The 24,934-nt window shown below is 35.8% G+C and overlaps 1 protein-coding gene across 1 annotated transcript in view; it reads right to left on the bottom strand.

Moving 5' to 3' along the window:
* Positions 1-24,934, bottom strand: part of CHD5 (chromodomain helicase DNA binding protein 5) — a 584,561-nt gene that overhangs the window by 47,381 nt on the left and 512,246 nt on the right. Inside the window, exons 34-40 of the mRNA XM_053690398.1 lie at positions 24,105-24,261; positions 19,979-20,068; positions 18,938-19,087; positions 17,483-17,591; positions 15,482-15,614; positions 7,848-8,043; positions 744-904 (exon numbers count right to left, since the gene is read on the bottom strand). Of these exons, the coding sequence (XP_053546373.1) occupies positions 744-904; positions 7,848-8,043; positions 15,482-15,614; positions 17,483-17,591; positions 18,938-19,087; positions 19,979-20,068; positions 24,105-24,261 (996 nt within the window). The remainder of the gene's footprint in view (positions 1-743; positions 905-7,847; positions 8,044-15,481; positions 15,615-17,482; positions 17,592-18,937; positions 19,088-19,978; positions 20,069-24,104; positions 24,262-24,934) is intronic.

The raw sequence follows: 24,934 nt of genomic DNA, 5'->3' as shown, positions 1-24,934 counted from the left end.
ACAAGTGACTCAGCAATGCCTGTGTAACTGCTGCTGCTTGGCTCAGTAGCTGTATACTATTCACTTTGGACCAGAACTACTTGGTGGCTCCTGATCGGCACTTTCAGTATGTGTTTAGCATATTTTTGCCACTGCCGGTGAGACCCACTCTTTAACAGGCCTGAAAACATTTTACGACAACACAAGACGTACAGGGTATGTTGCTATCGTTAAGGGGTTAAAAAATTAAAACAAACATAGCCATTATTTAAAATATAAGAGAAAACATAACTTGAATTGCTATTATTGTTTTGCCATATAGACATACAGTATAAGTATTTTTTTTAAAATATTATTATTAGGGTGGACAGATGTTTCAGCCCATTACTTTGTATTAATTAAGGTTCACCAAACATTTCAAAATTTGTTGTTTAAAAGAAAACATCTTTGATTAAAGAACAACAAATTAGAAATAGAGACTTGCATTCTAAGGCTTGCATTTTTATGTAAATCTATGAGAATCAACATTTGAATGTAAGTTTTTTTCAAATGTTTTATTTATCTTAAATCAAATGGTTAAATTCAAAATAAGGAAATATTTGTTCTATAGAAAACATGGACTGGCAGATGTCCAACAAATATACAGTGAAACATTCCATCTCTATATTACTTTTGAGACATTTGCCCATAATTAATTATACATTTGTTTATTGTTTTATAATTACACCTGAATATTGCTTTAGAAAAATGATAGTTTATCTGACCTGAACCGCTGAATCACCTCCTCGATTGGTCAGCCTGCTTAGAATACTACGTTCAGACATTTGTAATCGAGCAGCAACTGGTGGTATTCTAGATAACATTGACGGCAAACGGGTCACATCAGCTTTCATGTCACTCAGCAGCTCCTCTAACTGGTTTAGAACTGCAATACATAGTACAACAAGCTAAGTAAAATATTTTTAAAAAGAGTGTACAGGTGGCCCTTGGTTTACGCCGGTTCAATTTGCGCCGTTTCAAATAACAACCTTTTTTTTCAGTCATGTGACTGCTATTGAAAAGCTTTTGGAAAGCAAAGCACTAATTAAAATAGCCAGTAGGTGGAGCTGCTGTTGTTTTGCAGCAAAGTTATGCAACTTAACAGCCTTAAATTGATCTGTGTACACAGATCAGACCAGATCTATTGAGCAAAATTTAGCAGGCACTTCCCTATTATCTTCCTGTCCAGCAGATTCAGGTGAGGGTGCCTAACTGCTTATTAATCACTGCAGATTGAAATGCATAGAATAGGTGCAGACCCATTATCTAACATGCTAACAATGCAGAGAACTGATTGCAGAAAAATGCAAGTAAAAAAACGTTTTTGTTAATTAAACTTAGTTTGATGATGATGCAGTCTGTTGTGTGATTATTTTATTAGGTGATGTTTAGCAAATGTTTTTGTTCATTAAACTTAGTTTGATGATGATACAATCTATATTTTTAGGTTTACAATGCTGTTTAGCATTTAAAGTCTTCATTTCAAAGCTTTAAAAATAATGCATTAGGTGTTACTTATGACAATTTTGAGAGGGGCCTGGAACCTAACTCCCTCACTTCCCATTGACTTACATTATAAACTGGGTTTCAATTTACAACGGTTTTGATTTACAACCATTCCTCCTGGAACCTAAACCCGGCGTAAACTGAGGGCTACCTGTACTTGAAATTTATATTATAGATGTTTTCCCGTAAATGTGTTTCTAAATCACTGAGAGGGTTTAATATTTGTCTATGAGAAACTAATATAAATATAGATAATTCCTTTTTGAATTTGAGAATCTTTGAGCTGTAGTACCAATATTACTTATGATGTGAATTTCAATTTAGCTGCAATCACTGAAATACAAAAACTACAATATACAAAACATCAATAACCAATATTTACAGAAACTTTATATAACTATCTATCTATCTCTCTTTCTAATTTAAATCATGAATTAATTTATAGAAATACTACTTTCTTGCAATATTCACAGCACTTGTTTCACAATATTTAGGTAATATTAGCGTTTCTCCAAGAAAAAGCTAATCTACGATTTAGAAAAAAAGGTGAACGAAAAAAAATCTTATCCACTGGTGGATTATTGGAAAGAAAAAATATTTTATTGCATATATAATACGAGATGTAACAGCTTAACAACTTTTCATATTTAATGTTTGTTAATTATTATTAAAGATTTGATCTACAAACTATGATTTTTTTCCTTACATTAAGATATAAACTTGCAGTCTTCTTATAAAGATTGACCTTTGCTTTCAAAGCTTTATGAATAGATGTTACAGCTTTTTTTATATTATGTGTTTATAATTATTGTAGCTTGTTTATAATTATTGTAGCTATTAATTACATGTATGAAAAATATTAAACAAATGCAAAGCTATAGGGGTATCTTTATAATAATAAGTTCTGCAAGACGAAAAATGAAGCACTTTGACAATGTTAAATCCATCACAATCTATCTACAGCGGCTTTTATGGCTCCTATTCAGACTGAAAAGGCTACTTTTTGATTCGGTGTTATCACTATAGTATGTTTCCGTGTGATTCCCATACTCGCAAATGGGTTTTTCGGATCCTCATTGAAATCCCTATTTCTCCTATGAGGCCAAAACCTTCTTGCAGATAATAATACTTTTTCATGTAATTTTCCATCACCTTTTTCAACACCTCTTCGAGCCTAGTTTTCACTGTTCAAATTCAACAACTCTTTGCACTTGATAAGACCTTGAAAGTGCATTTTGGACATCTTTACAACTATTTCATGGCTATTTGCAAAGTCTATTATCTTGCTCATGTGCAAAACACTCTGAGAAATTCTAGAGGTTTATTAACATACAAGGGGTAGATTTATCAAGCAGTGGATACTGCAATCTACCCCCGTAGTTTCAGGTTCCCTTTAAGCTGAAGTTAAGAAGCAGCGGTCTTAAGACTCATCCGCCACCTCTGAGGTGGCGGACAGCAATCATCCTGATCGGATACATTCTGGATGATTGACACCCCCTGCTAGTGGCCACGAATATGCAGGGGTGCGGTATTGCATAAGCATTTCACGAGAAATGCTTGTGCAATGATAAATGCCAACAGCGTATGCTGCGGCAGACATGATCGATGTGCGGTGGGACATGATCTGCTACAGCGAATCATGTCTGCCCGCACAATGATAAATCGGCCCCATGGTATCAATTCATTTATGCTCCATACATACCTATTTGAGAGGTTGTATACAGTCAAAAGGGCACATGTTTACATATGTATAGGTACACATACATAAGTATATGTGTTGACTACATGATATCCTGAACAGCCTACATTACTGAACTTGTAAACTGAAACGAGCATACTTGACCATAAGTTCAATAATGTAGATCATTTTGAAAATATCAGCAAACCCCACTCTACAGAACAAATTTTGTCCTTGCCAAATGTCTGTTACTGTATGAAGATGGAAACACAAGGTTCTAGAAACTGTAAATCACAGTTTTTCAAAACACATTTTGTAGGAAATGTTTATACTCTAAATGTCTATTAAATACATATACATACGTAAATGTCTGTCTCACCCAGTACCTATGGACTATACAATAGTGCTGATGATAGATTTAATGGATGTAGACCATTTATTAATATATATTTAAATTTGGCAAGTGGCTATTTCAGAGTTGAACATGTGCAACATAATATAATTATTTCAAATTGTCTTGGAATACCGGCAAACTTGTTGAAAAGGCTTTATCTCACAGACAATTTCTAAACGGCATGTGTCTGTTTCACGCTCAACCATTCGTACATTGAATAATCTTATATAATTCATCCATAATGGCACTAAAATACAGACAAATATTTATTATGGAGGCATATACATACAAATGATCTGTAGATCTTCCAAGAGAGTTATGGTTCATCAGCCTTCTGGTTGCAAATCTTGTGTCATACCATAAAACGAAAATTATTTTTTTATAGCAAAAGTTTCCATTTAGGTTTCCATTCAAATGGGCCTTTTGTACCAAATGTGGTAGTCTCATACATTTTATTTTTAAAGGATAATAGCTGAGATACAAATAAAAAAATAAAGTGCATTTCTGTCACTAATAAATTGATCACAGATTGTGCTTCCATGCTAAGGGGACGGACATGACATGATACGATGGACATGATACGATGTAGTGTATCATGTCCGCCGCACATCGATAAATGCCGACAGCATACGCTGTCGGCATTTATCATTGCACCAGCAGTTCTTGTGAACTGCTGGTGCAATACCCTCCTGCAGATTTGCGGCCAATCGGTTGCTAGAAAGGGGTGTCAATCAACCCGATCGTATTCGATCAGGCTGATTGCTGTCCGCCCCCTCAGAGGTGGCGGATGAGTTAAGGAGCAGCGGTCTTAGGACCACGGCTTCTTAACTTCCGCTTCAGGCGGAACTGAAGCAGAGTGGGTCGGAAGCAGCATCTGCTGCTTCAGAAATCGACCCCCAAGAAAAAAGTAACTGCTTTAATAAATATGACTGCACGGTAGTTCGGCCACACACTAATTGTAAGAAATTACAAATGCAAGAAATGAAAGTGTCTAAAACTGAGAATTCCATGCTCGATTGTCAGTCATTTCAAATGGGTACAAGTTTGCAAAACAAAGTTTAAATGCTCATGTTGTAATGAAGGGCAGAATTAGAAGAAACCACTGGGCATAGTGGCAACGTTTATATCTGGGTTCGCTTAACGCTCATTCTAGATCCAGTAAATTTTACACTTAAAGGGATGTTAAACTTTACATGTTTTAAAACCAGGTCTGTAATACAGGTGATATTTTGCAGGGACTTTAATTGATAACTTCTAATGAATTTGCACTGTAACTTTTTCTGTTTAATCTAGACGTGCTATTCTAATGCTCTGTGCTCCGTCTGCCCACTTCAAAACTCATATTTTTTGTAAGCTAATGGTTTGAACTGTTCTCCAATCCGTGCTCTAGCTACAAACAAAAATGCCGTATGGCTAGAGTGTTGATTGGAGAACAGTTCAAACTGTAGGCTCACAAAAAATATGAGTTTTGAAGTGGGCGGTCGGAACGCAGGGTTTTAAAATGGCATGGCTACATTAAAAAGTAAGTTACAGCACATCTTTATTAGAAGTGATCAATTAAAGTCCCTGTAAAATATTGCTTAGATTCCGGATCCTGATTTTAAAACATGTAAAGTTTACTATCACTTTAACAGATAGTAAGACATATATCTAATAGGACCAATTCCTGGAAGGAAAACCCATTAAAAGGGCACAGAACCGGATTTTCTGAAAGCCATAATATGAATTATACATGTCCTACTATAATGATGTCATCCATACGTTACAATGTGCTCCAGTGTAAATTTTTAATCCCTGTTATTTTTTTTGTATCTCCCTCAGCTATTGTAAGGAGCAGCATGCTCTATTCAGTCCTGTAGAACAGTGGTCAGCAACCTTGGGCCCCCAGATGTTTTGGAACTACATTTCCCATGATGCTGAGACACTTTACGCTGTCTGAGCATCATGGAAAAAGTAGTTCCAAAACATCTGGGGGCCCAAGGTTGCTGACCCTTGCTATAGAATATAGTGACAGTTCTCAAAAGAAGACTTGTTACTCCATTCAGAATGAAAAGAGCAAGCAGTGTGCAGAGGATACATCTTTTATTTAGTTTTCTTTACTTAAAAGCAGTTTTTGGTAGCTAAAAGCAACTCTACAACTGCATTTAGGTGTTGCTGTAAACAAAATGGTCAACAGGAGCAGTCACTGTAGTCATCATGTTTTAGTGGCTATTATGTATGTAAGGTCCAGAATATGCTGTCTGACGGTTTGAAGCGCAGATGAATTGATGATCAGATCCATTCTGGGCTAAAGGAGACTGCGAGAGGCAGTGCTGCTTGCAGGAGCGGTAGCTACAGCGCGTGACGTCACCGTTAGCTTCAGGTAAGGTTCCGGTTAAGCAGGATAGCACAAGTAAATCTAAGATGAACACATTAAAGTAGGGTAAATAACAATAATCCGCTGATAGAAATAAACTTTCTCAGGAGTGACAGGAATCATCCGTAAGTTGAAAACTTGATAGTTGAGTCAGGCTTGCAGTAGATCATTCCAAAGTAGGGAACAAGATTACCAAGCAAGGAGGAAGTTAGGAGGCAGACACTTATAGTGAAACTTGTTGTAAGAGACCTCCTACTACTTAAAGGTGTATGAACCTACACATAACGTTACAGTAAATGAGTAGCTCAGTTTTTCAGCACCTCTAATGTGATTAATGATGAACTGTAATTGATAGCAGCAGGTTGTCACTATTGATACCAAGTCACATATGACCTCGGTCTATGCTTTTTAAAGAAAATGTTTACCCTATATTCATTACTTATAGTATGGTACAGAGTGAAGCAACACTGATTTATAGCACATGTGTTATGTAAGCCCTTACATGTCTGATTTCCCTATTTAGCAGAAATATAGAGTTTGTGTTATAGTCAATTTTAAAAAGACACATAAAGTTATTTTATGCACAGTGAGAATACTACAATGACCATGAAAATATGGTTTGTTTGTTTGATAGTATTTGTTTAATGTACTTTGTATACAAAACCTAATGGTTTATAGAAAGTACATTTATTTAATAATTTGTTTTAATAAATATCAATCCAGGTAGCCATCAGTTTACGCCAGGGTTACGTTCCTGAAGGAATAGTTGTAAAACAAAATGGTGTAAAATGAACCCAGTTATATAATGTACGTCAATAGTAAAAGAATTAGGTTACACGCCCCTCTAAAAATTGATATTAGTAATGTAATATAATTTTATATTATAACTTAATATATATTATATAAGTTATTATTTACTTGTATATTATATTTAATGCTGTAAATGTAAAATCAGCAATATAAAAATTGTTAATATACTTGTGAGGCATGTCAACAGGGCCGGCTCAAGATATTGGGCAGCCTGGGTCCAAGACTGAAATGATTCCCCCCAGTAGTAACATTACTGATTAGCATATCAACCTACTAGTCCGACTGCTGACCTGACTAAGCCTGCCTACCTGCATGCAACCAATGCTTATGAACAATTGTGCACGAAGTGGGAAGGAAGTTAGGGAAGAGATGCACTTGTCCCAACTTGAATGTTGCCCCTGACCTGTTCTCTTTCTCCTTGTGCAATATGACTTTACACTGCTGGGAGCCTGCGACTTCCCCTACGGAAACAGAGGATAGGAGTGGTCTGGGTCTGACAGTGACAGACTCAGTCACTGAAGTGCTGCCCCTTGTCAAGTGCTGTCTGGGTCCGTTGGACCCACTTGGTCTCATGGTTGAGCCGGCCCTGCGTGTCAGTATTCATCAATAAGGCAGTGGGGAGGTCTGTTTATCAGCAAGTGAGCAGTCATTTTGTTCTTTGCTACATAAAAAAAAATACATTTTTGAAAAGTTTTTCACATGCACACAGAGATGCACTTCCTGTTAGCTTAAAACATGCTGGCAAGGAGGAATATTTTTAATATGTTACAAATCTTTTAAAAGGAAGATAGCAATTTTATTACAGTTCACTGTACTGGCCCTTTAAGACAAAAAATGAATGGCAGACTACTCAAATATACTGTACACCGTATTATAGTGCTGTACTCCAAATGTAGGTGGTAAAAACACTTCTGCAAATCATTTGTTTTCAGCTAAGAAGCCTGTGGAACAACATCCTAAATAGTGGTCACATCATGATCCCTAGGAACAGGCGCTATTGTGAAACGGTGCAAACTGAAGCAAAACAAGGGCTACCTGTACATTATTTGGCCAGTTAAAGACGTTACATAGAAAAGACTTCAAACCTTTATGCAGAACAGCATTTGCGGGCTTGTTTCCAGCGAGGGACTCTTTGGAGAGATGCTGGTGACTCTCAGCAAGGCACTCCACTTCAGCCAAACGTGCATTGAGCGCCATGGCTGGATGGTTAGGATCCTGGGTCATGTTGAGATAAGCTGCTCTTCGAAGTTGCTCTTCAATAACCAATGCCTGTTCAAGCAACTGGGAAGATATAGGTAATGAAATAAATACAGCTGTGTGATAAAGCATAAACCCACCAGCCATCTGATTTGGTGGAATTTTAGAAGAAAGCTAGTTTCAGTTCATTAAAGGGACACTGGACCCAATTTTTTTCTTTCATGATTCAGATAGAGCATGTCGTTTTAAGCAACTTTCTAATTTACTCCTATTATCAATTTTTCTTTGTTCTTTTGCTATCTTTATTTTAAAAGCAGGAATGTAAATCATAGCAGCCAGCCCATTTTAGGTTCAACACCATGGGTAGCACTTGCTTATTGGAGGCTTGCATTTACCCACCAATAAGCAAGCATAACCCAGGTTCTCAACCAAAAATGGGCCGACTCTTATGCATCACATTCCTGCTTTTTAAAGAAAGATATCAAGAGAACGAAGAAAAATTGATAATAGGAGTAAATTAGAAAGTTGCTTAAAATGACATCCTCTATCTGAATAATTAAAGAAAAAAATCTGGGTTTAGTGTCCCTTTAAGGGATATGAAAACCAAATAGTGTATTTTGTGATTTAGACAGAACATACCATTTTTATAAAGTTTCCAATTTATTTATATGATCAAATTTACTTTATTTCCATGGCATTCTTTAATGAACAGATACCTGGGTAGATGTCTGGAGCACTACATAGCAGGAAATAGTGTTGCCATCTAGTATGCTTGCAAAACTGCTGCCATATAGAGTTCCAGACTTGCATGCTCCTGAGATTACGTCACTGCTTTTCAACAAAAGATACTAAGCGAAAGAAGAAAAAAGTAATTTAGAAAGTTGTTTAAAATTGCATGCTCTATCTGAATCATGAAAGAAAAAAATGTAGGTTTCATATCTGTTTGTCATTTCATAATGAAGCTTTCTGAGTAAACTACATGACAACTCTTTTTTTGTGTTACCAGGGGCCCAATCAAACACTCGCTGGTACAAAGAGAATTTATCTTGTAATACATCCAGAACTCAGCTCTAATGCTACAAGTTGTGAATTCTAAAATTATTTGATGGAACTCACAGTACTGACAAGAATTCTTAGAAAATCTTGCCATACCAGAGAGCTTAAAGGGACATGAAACACAATTTTTTCTTTTATGATTCAGACATTGGATGTGATTTAAAAAAACTTTACAATTTAATTGGCATGGGTGGGGGGGGGGGGCAGAATCCTAGTGGATGGGGATTTTGGCCCGTATATACAGGCTTTAGGACTAGTTACTATGGTCTATATTTAACAAGGTCTGGCGGACCTGATCCCACAGTGCGGATCAGGTCCGCCAGACCTCGCTCAATACGGAGAGCAATACACTCTCCGTATTCAGCATTGCACCAGCAGCTCGCAAGAGCTGCTAATGCAACGCCGCCCCCTGCAGACTCGCGGCCAATGGGCCGCCAGCAGGGGGTGTCAATCAACCCGATCGTACTCGATCGGGTTGATTTCCGGCGATGTCTGTCCGCCTGCTCAGAGCAGGCGGACAGGTTATGGAGCAGCGGTCTTTGTGACCGCTGCTTCACAACTGCTGTTAAACACGGGGAATCAAGCTCCATTCGGAGCTTGCTAGATAGGCCCCTATATATTTAAATAACCCAAATATGATGTTGTTATTTATTTAATGGATGCTGATCTGCAAAACATACCAGCTGTAGAGAAGAACCATTGTGTCTGTCCACATACTACACTTGACACTTAGTAGCCCAAGTTTGTAAATAATAAAGTGAGGTATGCTCATCTCTGACACCTAATTATTAACACTAATAAAAATATTAACTCTCTCTATGGTGTATCTCAGGTGTGTATAAAAGCACTCTGGCTTGTTTTTATAAAGAAAATACTATTTACCTTTTTGTTCATGTTAGAAGAAAACAAATTGATGCTGCTTACTAGCTTGGTGGAATAGAAATTTATAAAATGATTTGGATATTTGAGTTCTATGGCGTCACTCACTTCATTTATTAGCTCAATATTTAGTTATAGAAGAATGGAAAAAAGTAGGAATCGGAAAGCGTTAGAGGGGAAACAAATGAGAAATTACAGCTGACACACGCACAAAGGTGAACACAATTGATCAATATTAATGTGACTGGTCATTATTACTAGACATTGGGAAGGACAAGATAAGTGCTGGTAATTTTTAAAAACCTTTCTTCTGAATGATGCAGTGGTTGATTCAAATACATTTAACTGATAAAACTGTTAAGCTAAAGTAGTTACTTTACATGGTTGCATGCCCTCGAATCTATACTTGTCTAAAAGAACATGCAACAGAGTTCGATTCATTGATCTATATACCATTTAAAGATCTAATGGAACAAGTTTTCCTCAGCCTGAATGGGAACTCTAAAAATCTTGTTCCATTGAGAATTTGGTCACAGTGGAAGAATACTGAGGTGACTGAAAAGACTGAAACCGGCTTTTTTGACCAGAACATATATTTTCAGGTCAGGTCATACACATTTAGATCCAATTTAAAGATCACATTGTTTTTTATTTAATGAGATTATTTTGTTATGATTCAGAGCAACAAGACAGAAACAGGTCAGAATTTTTTTTTTTTAAATAACTATGGTGTCAGTGAAGGTTGCCTTGGGAAGTTTTGTCTATGCACATATTTACTCACATTTCCCTCATCTGGTTTTAAAACATCTGCTTTCATAGAGGTGCGCAAGCCACTAATTAAAATCACTGCTTCTCAGGTATCTGCTTTGTATATGCAAATTGAAGAGATTGCCTTAATATAATATATTTTAATAGTTTCTTCAATATCCTTCATGATGGCTAATGCTGAGCTATCAAACACAACTGGAAAGTCTTGTTCAACTATCCATTCTTCCACTCTGCTAGATTGACTGGACTGCCTGAAACTGGACCCCCTGGAATTCTCTTTGAGCTTCCACAGCGCTGCTCCTGGAACACTCCGACTCTGCCCTGGTCACGCAAGCAGGTACCTGTACCAGGTTTTCATTTTGGAAGGAAAATGCTAATGTAAACCACACATGTGGCATTGTCAGTTTGTTAAAATGTTAGACAATCTCAAGACAATGCTTTGCTTCTAACCACTTCCATCTTAATAAAACATAGATCTTGCCATGGAAATGCGTGTTTTGTCTATAGTGGGATTAGAATTATAGATTTAAGATGGGGGCTAAGTTATATTTTCATACTTTCTAATGGAGAAGCTTAGATCTGTGGGGGGATATTTGACAAGGGTTCAATAATTAGCTCCAAGCATACTCAAGGCATGATCAAGAGCCCATTACTTAACTATTTAAGATAGTCAGACAATTTCCTTTTGTTCTCCAACACTAAGTCTCAGCACTATTTAGTTTCTGCTCTTCAATATGTGGGTTTTGATTCATGGGTTTGTTCTTTGCATTATAGGTTAGTCTGCCTCATGACTATCCTGACCTACTGCTATGTCCACACCTAGGGTTCCATTTATGAAGAAGCAAATGCTGCTTCGGAGCCCCATTGTTTCAGGCTCACCTGAAACAGAAGTTAAGAAGCAGCGATCATAACACCGCTTCTCCTTAACCTGTCAGCCAACTTTTAGGAATCAGGGTGATTGACAGCCCCGGCTAGTGGACAATTGGCCACCATTGAGCAGGGGACGGCATTGCAAAAGCATTTCACTAGTAATGCTTGTGCAATGATAAATGCAGACATTCGCTCAACATATAGTAAATCTACCCCTAGCCTTTTGCCGCTTATTTTAGTCTCTTCTGTTACGTCAAAGTGTCTGCAGCTCAAGTGGGATTAAACACTTTCATTGTCACTCTGTCTCTAGTCCTTGCTACTGGTATTTGCAACTTTCTAGACTTCCAGCTGACACTACTCTAAGATCTTAGAAGGCAAGTGCCCAGTCTAGGCCTTCAGCAATTGCAGCCTACCTACAGCTCCATTCATTCGGCAAGTGCCCTATGTTCTACAATCCATTTGTGCCATATAAGCCTTGAAAGCAACTCCTGTTCCTTAGTGTTAGCGCTAAGTTTTCAATAATCATGACTTTAGCTTGAACTCCGCATTCCAGTTTTCAGCAATGTATTCTACCTCTTATAGCTCAAACACATGGAATCATATTATTTCTACAATGAGTCCTATACCTATTTAGTTTCCCAATATAAATATATTTTCCACGTTTGTCAGATAATTTCATTTGTGTTTGGCAAGTCATTATAGGAATATGCATTCAGGATATTGTCATATTTCTCCGTCAGGGAAGGGCAATACCCACTTTTTGTGAATAGACTTTAGTAAACAAATGTGATGGGCTAACATCTAGAATAGAATGATGACAAGATGGAGGTAAAGTTTTTAAAATATGAAACTTAGAACATTAGGGAGTTTGGGGGTATTTGGACATCTTTCACATCCACTTTTATAATTAACAATCCATGAACCAAAGCGTGTAGAAGGTCATAAAGATTTTATTTTTAAAGGTTAAAAAATATATACCGTATTTGCTCAATTATAAAACAAGGTTTTTTTTCAGAAAAAAACTTTGAAAAAACGACGTCTTATAATCGAGGTCGTCTTACGTTCAAACTCTGAGAGCAGAGCGTGGGGTCACAAGAGCTGCGTGGGGGTCATGTGAGCGGGTTTCTTTCCGCCCATCAGAAAATCCTGACTGCTAAGGAGGTCATGTCATTGCTGCGATGTATGGTAATACTAATTATCATGATAATAGTATAACAAAATCATATGCTTTCACTTCTTACTAGCGTATAGGCGTATACTCATTATATAAATATAAATAAATCTTTACCTTCTATGTGGATGGAGATGGATTACGGTAATATACAGCCATAAGAGACCCCTTATGGAAAGGGAAAGCAGACTCAAATGATTAGTATTGCACTTATTTATGTGAAAGGAGCTGAGATGTAAATTCTACCCACTTACTTGCTTAAAAATATGTATATGAATGTTTTTCCCTCTGATACATGATACTCTAATACAGGGCCGTCTTATAATCAAGCAAATACGGGTATAGTTTTTGAGCCTTGAGCTTTACATTTGGACAAAACATGCCCTCAATTTTTTTTAATTAGATCTAATTAAAGGGACACACATTTTTTCTTAATGATTCGGATACAGCATACAATTTTAAACAACTTTCAAATTTACTGCAATATAGTACTCAAGGCACATGTACACTCGTAAGCCTAACTCAATATGCCCTCATGTTTCACCCAAGAAAAAACAGGAATACATTGGAAATAATATTTTCTAGTTGTACACTCTATCTGGATCAAACACTTATAATTTTGACTTTTGTGTTCTTTTAATGGGCAGAAGCTCATGGTTATCAAAGTCATAACTCCTTTAAAGTGAATGTCAAGTTAAGGGTAAAGTCAAGCGATAGAAGTTAAAAAATGAATGACACTTTCATTCATGAAATCGTTAGGATATACAGTACTTATCTTCAGAGATATTTAAAATGAAACGCTGTACAGAGCAGAGCTGAAGCTCCGGTCGCCATTTTCATCAATTGATTGACAGATGACTCATCTGCAATCAACTAATCGTTGTTTTCCCCCCGGGGCATTCAGCCCCTTCGCACAAACGTTACGACCCAAGGGGGATACAATGATTAGTTGATTGCAGATCAGTCATCTGTCAATCAATTCATAAAAATGGCGACCGGAGCTTCAGCTCTGCTCTGTACAGCATTTCATTTTAAATATCTCTGAAGAAAAGTACTGTATATCCTAACGATTTCATGAATGAAAGTGTCATTCATTTTTTAACTTCTATCGCTTGACTTTACCCTTAACTTGACATTCACTTTAAAGGAGTTATGATTTTGATAACCATCAGCTTCTGCAATGATTAGTTGATTGCAGATCAGTCATCTGTCAATCAATTGATGAAAATGGTGACCATAGCTTCAGATCTTATCCGTACAGCGTTTCACTTTAAATATCTCTGAAGATAAGTATATCTTAATGATTTCATGAATGAAAGTGTCATTGATTTTTTTACTTCTATCGCTTGACTTTATCTAATATCCTTAACTTGACATTCACTTTAAGAGGCAGAGAATGCTGGTACTATTACTACCTCAATGCAGCAGACTCGCACAGAGAGAGTGCAATTATACTGTGTGGTCAACGCATCCAAAACATATATTAAACAACCAAAATTTACATAGAACACATTTCAAATGTCCCTGTAAGATGATTATCTATAAATGCTATATTCCAATCTATTAGAACTTGAAGTTTGAAAATTCAATATTTAACTTATGTTTGACTATCTTTCAGAGATAATCCAATCCGTTGGAACAACAAAACAATCAATGTGAAAGTGAAACATGACAGCTAATTGATTCAGTATTGATGATGGCTAACATAAGTGTCTGAAAACAACTTTTTCAGTTTTCTAATATCCAATCATGACATGCAAAAAAAAAAAACAACCAAAAAGAACCTTCTGAACCATTTTCGTATCATTTATTAAATCACGTTTTAAAATCTGAAAAAAACTTCATCACCAAGGAACATTTAGTTGCTTATATTTAATTTGTGTATATTTAATATAGTTTAAAATGATTATTATTATGTTTCACTTTTTATTAAACGATGATGCTTTGGGGTTTATTAAAGGGACAGTCAAGTCCAAAAAAACCTTTCATGATTTAAATAGGGCATGTAATTTTAAACAGCTTCCCAATTTACTTTTATCACCAATTTTGTTTTGTTCTCTTGGTATTCTTAGTTAAAAACTAAACCTAGGAGGTTGATATGCTAATTTCTTAGACCTTGAAGACTGCCTCTAATCTGAATGCATTTTGACCACTAGAGGGCATAAGTTAATGTGTTTCATATAGATAACATTGAGCTCATGCACGTGAAGTGACCTAGGAGTGAGCACTGATTGGCTAAAATGCAAGTCTGTCAATAGTCATCAGAAGCTGAGATACAAGATAATCACAGAGATAAAACGAATATTAAAATAACTGTGTTGGTTATGCAAAACTGGGGAATTGGTAATAAAGGGATTATCTTTCTTTCTAAACAAAAATTCTGGTGTTGACTGTCACTTTAAAATATAAATCGAGCATGAGGAGAAAGGTAACTATTTTAAAAAATATTTTGGTCATATGATCAAGAATGTCAAATTGCAAAATCATGTGAAAACTTGTAAAAATGTTTTCTGATGAATACTGGACAAGAGATTTTAGACTCCTCTTTTGAAACAGAGACCATCTAGTACAGTGATAGTGAACCGGAGTGCCAAGGTTCACGATCAATGATCTAGTAAGGGCAAATGTTTATCTAACAATGCTATTTGTTAACTGAAAACGTTAAGTTTAATATTTGAAAACTACTATAAACCATGCTCAGTACACCAAAAATAAATAAATAAAAAATAATATAAAAATGTATATATTGTGCATGTATTAAATTAAAAATACCGGTACCTTAAATCTCCGTGCAAGAAACTTGTTTTTCATCTCTAGGTAATTTCCTTTGTGTATCTCTGACTTAAAAGGCTCATTTAAAATTAAATAGCGAGGGTCATTTTGAATATCTTGCCATCGTGCATAACCGTGTCTATGAAATTCCAAAAGTTAAGGGAAATAAATTGGTCCATTAACAATAGCAATAATAATAAAAATAATATATTTTTTGTAGAGTGAGTGACTAATATAAATACAAAATACACAATTAACAAAACATTAATTATATTACTTAGTTTAAAGGACCATTAAATGCAGAAGAATTACATCATTAACAAATACATAATAAAAAGACGATGCAATAACACTTATGAAGTTAAAGTGATGGTAAACGATGTGATAGTATAAAGTTCCATTTGAAAGCATATCCCAAATAAATGTTACTGTCTTTTTTTTGTATTTTTGTAGCTTCTATGTCTCACGTTTTATTTTGGTAGTTGTTTCTCTTGATCGTTTTACCTCCGGCCCCACTCGATAGTACATTTTTTTATTCTCTGTCAGCTGTTCATATTCATCCAATCAAATTGCGTGTCAACTGTCAGGCTAAGTTAATGTAAAAAGAAATCTTGCTTTACACACATGCGCTAAACAATCATTTGCATGAAATCCAAAGTCCAGTGGTATTCATCTTTCCATATGCGCATTCTTGTAATTTACGGACATGCACAGTAGCTGGCAGAGGCGGCACACAGTGACATAAGGGTAAACAATGAATTGTTGTTACTACAATTCATTGTTTACTTGGCATCGATCCAGAAAGATTGTCAGTGTCACGCAGGAGAAAAGCATTTAATAATGCTTCATTCACTATGTGAGTAAAACAAAGTCATAAGATTCAGTGTTTACTATCTGACATAGGTAAAGGGACAGTCAAGTCCAAAAAAAACTTTCATGTTTCAAATAGGGCATGTAATTTTAAACCACTTTCCAATTTACTTTTATCACCAATTTTGCTTTGTTCTTTTGGTATTCTTAGTTGAAAGCTAAACCTAGAAGGTTCATATGCTAATTTCTTAGACCTTGAAGGCCACCTGTAATCTAAATGCATTTTGACAGTTTTTCACCACTAGAGGGCATTAGTTCACGTGTTTCATATATATAAGATTGAGCTCATTCACGTGAATTTACCATGGAGACAGCTCTGATTGGCTAAACTGCAAGTCTGTCAAAAGCACTGAAATAAGGGGGCAGTCTGCTGAGGCTTAGATACAAAGTAATTACAGAGGTAAAACATGTATAATTATAACTGTGTTGGTTATGCAAAACTGGGGAATTGGTAATTAAGGGATTATCTATCTTTTAAAACAACAAAAATTCTGTGTGTGATCGAGAGCGCGCGTGGAGACCAAATGTTTGGGGAAAAATGTCTATCAAATTTTTTATCTCCACCCACTAATAACGTGCAGGGCAGTGCAACCCGCTCTGCATGTCACATCACTAAAGATGTAAAATTCAAAGGAGGCGGAGGGATTACATTTGACTGACGTAAAAGATGTAAATAAAAATAAAAAATATGCGTTTAGCTTATTTATAATGATTAGCTATTGATTTATGTTTAGTAGTGTGTACATCGTTTACCATCACTTTAAAATGAGCAGTAGATTTTTTTTTATGACAATTTTCCACATTTCCTTCAATTTCCCTGCCCCTTGTATCATGTGATAGCATTTACATATTTAAAACTAGGGAACAACCCTTTGTGAGACACACTGTTATGTAGATCATTAAAAAAAGAGCTTCATCGTACTGGTGATATTTCTTATAGAATCTCTCAAACCCAGAGAGCTTTAGAAATCGGGCCCATGAAGTGTCACCATTGTGTGATACATTTTTTTTACAGGGTGCTCGATCTCTATGTCAGTGTATTTTAAAAATATTAATTATTAAATAATTAACTGTAAGAATGAATAATTATGTTGTAAGAATTTAACCAGTTCCTCATATTAATAGCCTAAAGGATACGTAACAATTCCAGCAAGCAGCCAGTAATCGTGTCTTCTGTGCCAGATATCATATATCTTGCCTGAGGAAATAGCAGTCCTTTCCTCATTTTGCCATAGTGTGTGTAGCTCTGTAAAACAAACAAAGTATTACAAATGCATAAGCATCATGGACTGTTTTTTTTTTCCTTTAGTGTCTCAGACCTTCAACCAAACTTATTTACCCTGTCATATACTGAATAGTTACTTCATTTTACCACATAAACATCACAACAAATTATTATCTGTGGAATCTTAAATAGACATGGAACTCAAATTTTCTTTGTTTCATCTAAAAGAGTATTCCGCATGCCGGGGATTTAAAACACCCTGGATTTATTCCTCTGGAATGATTGACAAGCCCTGCTCTCCAACAAATACCTGTGTAAAATCTAGGGGTGGGGCTTCATTTATGAAGATGTGGATGTAGTATTGGAACCCTTGCTATGAAAGCTCACTCATGTGAGTCTGAAACTGCAAATTAAAGGGACATATACATTTTAATTTTATTTCATGATTTAAATAGAGCATACAATTTTAAACATCTTTTCAATTTACTTATTTTATAAAATTTGCTTTGTTCCATTGGTATTGTTTGTTGAAGAAGCAGCAATGCACTACTGTGAGCTAGCTAAACACATTGGCCCATATTTATTAAGCTCCGTATGGAGCTTGAAGGGCCGTGTTTCTGGCGAGTCTTCAGACTCGCCAGAAACACAAGTTATGAAGCAGCGGTCTAAAGACCGCTGCTCCATAACCCTGTCCGCCTGCTCTGAGCAGGCGGACAGGAATCACCGGAAATCAACCCGGTCGAGTACAATCGGGTTGATTGACACCTCCCTGCTGGTGGCCGACTGGCTGCGAGTCAGCATGGGGCGGCTTTGCACCAGGAGCTCTTGTGAGCTGCTGGTGCAATGTTAAATGCGGAGAGCGTATTGCTCTCCGTATTTAGCGAGGTCTTGCGGACCTGATCCGCACGACCTTTGATAAATAGGGGCCATTGGTTTAGCCAATGACAGTTGCCATATTTTTGCAGCCACCAATGAGCAGCTTGCTCTCATTAGTGCATTGTTGCTCCTGAGTCTACCTAGGTGTATTTGATTGTGACATTCAAATTCAAAATAGTATTTCTAGTCTACAACTGTGTTTTATAAATGTAATATTCGAATTCGAATGTGACATTCGAAAACTGTAAATAACATTCGATAATAGAATTTTTAAGAATATTCTTTCTTATGAACATTCGATTATGTAAATCAAATTTCTACAATAACATTTGTTCTAACATTCGAATTTGAATCTAAACACATTCGCCCATCCCTACTCTTGAACAAACAGGAAGGTGTTTCTGAACGAAGGTGCCCAATAGAACATAGTAAGCTTTAACGGCCGGATAAAGTAAATTATAATTAAATAAATACGACATGAAAAATAATACCTGTAAAGCCACCATCAGCGATATTAAACATAAATTTATATTTCGCGCTTTTATCTTCTTTTTTCTCCTCTTCATCTTCCTGTTTTACATCATTTTCTCCATTTTGTTGATTCTCACAATCATCTTTTTCGTCAGGTTTGCTATCTTCTTCTGTGACATAAACAATTAAACATAAAGATACGAAATACACGTGTAGTAAATACTGAATTTTCACAAATAACCTATAAACATTTATATCAAACGTGTCCCTGTTTCATAAACAAGACAAGTGAAGATTTAAACCAATACTGTCAAATTTTAAATTAAATTACATTAAAAGGGAGCAAAATAAATAATGTAAGTATATTTTTTACTAGGCATACCTAAACAGGTTATATTAAAATTTAAATGTGTTTCAAATCCCTTTAATATTCAAATATTTGAACGTTACATTGAATAAGAGGAGAGTCAAAATATTAATGTTGAATTCTCATTAAAGGGACATAACATTTTCTTTCATGATTCAGATAGATCATTTTCAAACAACTTTTTCATTGGCTTTTATGATCTAATTTGCTTTGTTCTTTTGCTATCCTTTTGTTGAAAAGCACACCTAGGTAGGTTTAGGAGTGTTAATGCACTACTATGAGCACGCTGCTGATTGGTGGCTGCACATGTGTGCCTGTTGTCATTGGCTTATCCAATGTGTTAAGCTAGCTACCAGTAATGATCCTTCAGCAAAGGATACAAAGAGAATGAAGCAAATCTGTGAATAGAAGTCAATTAGAAAGTTGTTTAAAATTACATGATCTGTCTGAATTAACCCCCCCCCCCCCCTTTAAACATTCTAAATTAGTATAGAACAAACAATAAACACAGATGAAACATTTGCCCGTCCCTAGATTAAAATGGTGCAAAACAATTACAGGGTACACAGGAGCGATAAGTAGAGTTAGATACATTTACAAATGCATCTTTGTGATTAGAGGAAATATGTTTTATTTCCTTTATTGTCTCCTCTTGTGGTATAATTTAAGATCCTTACTATGAGGGTGATTGTACCTGTCTTAGGTTCCTTCTCTTCCATTTTATTTTGAGCAATATTCAACTCTGGCTTTTCTAATGGCTTCTCTTGTTCTTGAGGTATTTGAGCTGCAAGATTCAACAGGCAATAAAACGATCATTAGTATTTTGTGTTTAGAAAGAATATATATTTTTTAACCCAAACACAACTCAACTTTCAACAGATAATGGGATTCATATACATATTTAAAATCTGCTGCCCAACGCTGCACGACTAAGCCGCTTCGCTGCGCTAGGTTCTCAGCGGCATGAGAACGAGGCTCCAATTGAAGCCTATGGAAGCGTGAGCACTAAGCTTCCCTGCAATGTGAATGCGAGGTTGTGTTCCCATTGGGCTCAACTTCTAATACCAGGGCACATTTGCATGTGCTGGTATTACTGAATGGAGTGCAAATATTGCGCTCACGTAAGCGATATTTTGCACTTCACTCGTAATTTCCCTTTAATCTTTATGATATGAAATAGTTCACTACTCACATGGTCTGTCTTTAAGTCATTGTTTAAGTGAAAAAACATGAATTTAATCACATTATTTATCATCAATATTAAACTGAATCGATTATATTTTACTTTCTTTTTTCCATATACCTTTTGCTTATGTGAATCCCTGTGAAACCCCCTTAAAATTTAAACTAGATATAGGGTACACTGCACTATGATATTTGCTGTAAAGCAGTCTTGTAATTACGCTTGTGTTTATTTAGGAGACTGCTTGACAGGGAGATTTACTAGCAATAATGGTCCTGAACAGTGAGCTTTATTGTCTGTATTTGCATAGTTAAAGGGACAGTATACTGTAAAATAGTTTTTCCCTTAATGTGTTACAATTGCTTTTTTTACCAACTGCAGAGTAAAAAATGTATAAAAATTAGCTTTTTAAGGCTTATTTGTGTATATTAAAGCTCTGATTTTGTGTTTTGAAGCCACAGCCTAATAAAATAGGTTGAGCTTGTAGGTATAATCTGATCTCATTACTGTATCACATTGTACACATATACCTGCTTCTTTATCTTATATCTGTCCTTAAAACAATCACCAATACTTTGAGAGAACAATGGAAAATCAACATTTTACTACCTTATCTCTGCTTTATCACACTGGGAGTGTAATTTCTTCTGCTGGCTGTGTTTACAAAGCTTATCTATAGCTGGTACGCGCGGCCACAAACTTTAAGAATAGGTGGGGATACCACATGCTAAATTAACCATTTCAAATGCCAATATAAGGGTAAAGGAGCTACTTGTAAACAATTTAATACACTCCAGCAAGTAAAGTGGGTCATTGGGAACAAATTAAAGGGGAGAAAATTTTTGAGTAAACTGTCCCTTTAACTATCCTGGTTTGTTACAGGACTTGTTCACACAGAGGCATATGCTTGCATATAATTCCGTTTTTCAATAAACATATCAAGTGCTACTTGACCTGTAAGGACTTTTGCCATGTGTCAATAACCTCCAGATAACCAACTATTAGGTTTTGCTGCACACATTGTTTATTACTGACAGACATCTGAATCCAAAGTATGATATAGAAATCACCTTTATAATTTCCTGAACTTTCCATAAAAGGTGTGAGGATTGTTAGAGTAGGAATTATCACTGAAAAGTACATGATAAGCCACTACTCTTCATGCGACATGCAAATGATAGGGTTGGTCAATGAGATAGTGCTATCTAACTTGTTATATCTCATGAGTCTAATTAAAATATACAAATTATAGCCATAATGGAAGATTTAAAGGGACATGAAACCAATTTTTTTCTGTAATGATTTAGATAGAGCATATAATTTTAAAAATGTACTTCTATTATCAAATGTACTTTGTTCTATTGATATAATTTGTTGAAGGAGCAGCAATGCACTACTGTGAGTTAGCTGAGTATATTTGGTGAGCCTGTGACAAGAAGCATATATGTACAGGCACCAATCAGCAGCTAGCTCCCTGTAGTTCCTTGCTTCACTTGAACCTACCAAGGTATTCCTTTTAAACAATGATTACCAAGGGAACAAAACAAATTAGATAATAGAAGTAAATTGGAAAGTTTTTTAACCCCTTAACCCAAAATGACGTATTTACGTCCTGCGGTATGAAGCCCATCCTACCACAGAATGTATATATAAGTCCTATCTTCATGAAGCTACAGCAGCCTTGGCTGTAAAGTGACAACCAAGAGCTGCTGTTCCTGAGCTGCAGGCATCTGTCTGCAAATGGAGCCGAGGATTGGTTACAAACAGTGACGCTGTCTGTAACGATTATCGATTTGTGCCATTGGGATGTTCGAGAGGGAGGGAAAGGCTGGACCCTACTTAAAGAAAAACAGTTTGGAAGGGAGAGGGATGGAGGGGATGTTACGCTACATACAAAAAGCTGAATCAGTGTGGGGGGAGGGCCTACATAATGATCATGGGGAGGGGAGACCCTACACTATGGAAAAATATTAAAACAATAAATTATAAAAAAATAAAAAAAATGGTTACTGGCAGACACCATTAGGAGGGGGAGGATTAGAGAGCTGTTTATTTGCAACATTTTATTTTGCATCTCTATGATACAACTCTTGTGTGCATGCTTTATTTATATATGTAAAATTCTAGCTTTCAATTGGTAAATGTCTTCTTTTGTTGTTATATATATATATATATATATATATATATATATATATATATACCTACAGAAAAAATATATGTGTAATATAATAATATTTATATATATATAGACCAACGCCAGTGAAAATGGCCAAGTATGAATCTACTTATCCCTTTTTTATATAGTTTTACTATAAAGGTTTGCTATTTCAAATATTCCAGCAAGAAAATTTAAAGGATGACAAATATACAACCTACACATATAAATATTGATTGTCATAAGTAAATCCATACCAAATATGTATGGGACCAACACTGATGTATCTAACATATACCCCATACTCCTAAGAGTGTGGATCTGAGATTTTTATGGCTAAACCAGCAATATGTAACCTATGGATTACAGGGAAAAACAATCACCCTAATAATTTAGTGGAATATGCTGTTCCTCCATGCTCTATTAAAAAGTATTAAAAGTCAAAATACTACTTGACCATGAGAAAGGAGACATTACAAGTCAAATGTCACATGGAGGTACCAAGCATCACCCACTGGTCCTTAAATGATTTTGTTAAACACCCTTAAGGGGGGGGGGGTAAATAGTATTTATTTTTTTATAAGAGAGACTGGTGAATCCTCAAGTAAGATCTTGCAAACTTCCCTTGACATTTGCCTTATATGTGAAATCCAAAGAATCAAATGAAGCAGTTGAGGGTAGAGGGGTACATAGGAGGATCTACTCTGAGATAAATGGACACATGGAGGGTCCATTTGCTGCCCATTCTGTACCAAGCAGTCCACTAGATGCCAAAGTGTTGTAGTAGACCTCATGAAAGAACAAAATAACCCCTATTAGGTCACCAGAAGCCGTTAGTTATAAGTGTGGGTTCTATTGACCTCAAAGTTCAGCAGTTTCTAACTGTATGCATCAAACAGAGGTATTTGTCTAGTCATAGTATTAAACAACTGATTAAACCGTGTTAAAACTAGCATCACAAGCAGTGGTGATAACAGAGAAAAAAAAAATATATAATATTTAAATGAGTTTTAGCCACACACTTCCAGCAACTTGTTTTTTGTTATAGCATTGTCACATTTTTTTTCTTTTGTTTCACAATTGGCTAATACTTGTGACAGCTATAAAGTAGATGATAAATGCACATACATTTATTGAGAAATCAAACACTGATATAATAACACATCAAATCATTTAATTACTAAGGCTAAATCGCTATTAACTTCTCATTGCTAGTTTGGTGGTGTACATACAACCTACAGTACTGGGCTTTAGGGACCATTTACACTAAACTATATGGCTAAACAGTCTAAAGATCTGCACACTTCTCAGGGTCATCTGGCTACCTGGATAATTGTAACCCCCCCCCCCCCACCCACAGCCATTTGATCCAATCAGTGAGGCCAGGTCATTACAGGGTTAACACTCAACAATACCTAGAACTTCCCCCTTTATGAAGGATATTAAAAAGTTCTCAGTAAATAAAAGAACCAAAATATTTACCTTTGGAATTTTGATTTAATGTTTCTTTATCATCGTCATCCTCTTCCTCATCAACCTCTTCTTCTTCCTCTTCTTCTGTGTCTTTGATTCTCTTTTCTTTGCTTTCTAATTGGTTGTTCTTTTCTTCATGTTCTGTTGCTTCCTGATTTGTTGTGGTCTATAAAAAGTAAGCAGTTAACTAAAAATACGTAGATTCCAATTCTATACATATGATAGGCAATGGCTATGTTCTAATTGCAGTATATATATAGTGTATATATATATATATATATATAATATATATATATTATAATATATAAATATTGTATCCCCTTTAAAGTCTACTAAACACAGCTTTCCCTGATACTTGTTCACTCCCAAATCCAATGGATTCCACCTATTACTAAACAACTACTAACAACGTTTTGCCTAACTTTTGTATCAACTATATTAATATAAGAGGAATCACTAGAATACCTATGTTGTGTGATTAAGATAAGACTATGCAATTGCTGTATAGCAGTGTTTCTAATATACAATCATATCCCTGGGTCAATTGTATCCAGCTGCCGTCTACCATTCGTATTTAGGCATGTTGCAGGGAGACGAGCTGTGGTATATCTCTCACCTCTTTCTTAACAGCAGATATCTGGTATCTAGCACCTGCCCCTTGTCTTATTATTTTATTAATAGAACATTGATCTTAAAATGTGATTACCCATAAAGGCTCAGATTACAAGTGGAGAGCTATTGTTAGCACAGGATTAGGGCGCAAAATGATTTTACATGTTGACTGTTGATATTACATGGTAAAGAGGAATAACCAGAGAATGTTTAGTGCAGTCAACCAC

Source organism: Bombina bombina, chromosome 8 (genome assembly GCF_027579735.1).
Source record: "Bombina bombina isolate aBomBom1 chromosome 8, aBomBom1.pri, whole genome shotgun sequence".
In the NCBI taxonomy this organism is placed as follows: Eukaryota; Metazoa; Chordata; class Amphibia; order Anura; family Bombinatoridae; genus Bombina; species Bombina bombina.
Note: the sequence above shows the minus strand (reverse complement) of the source record. Positions and strands in the feature narration are given on the sequence as shown.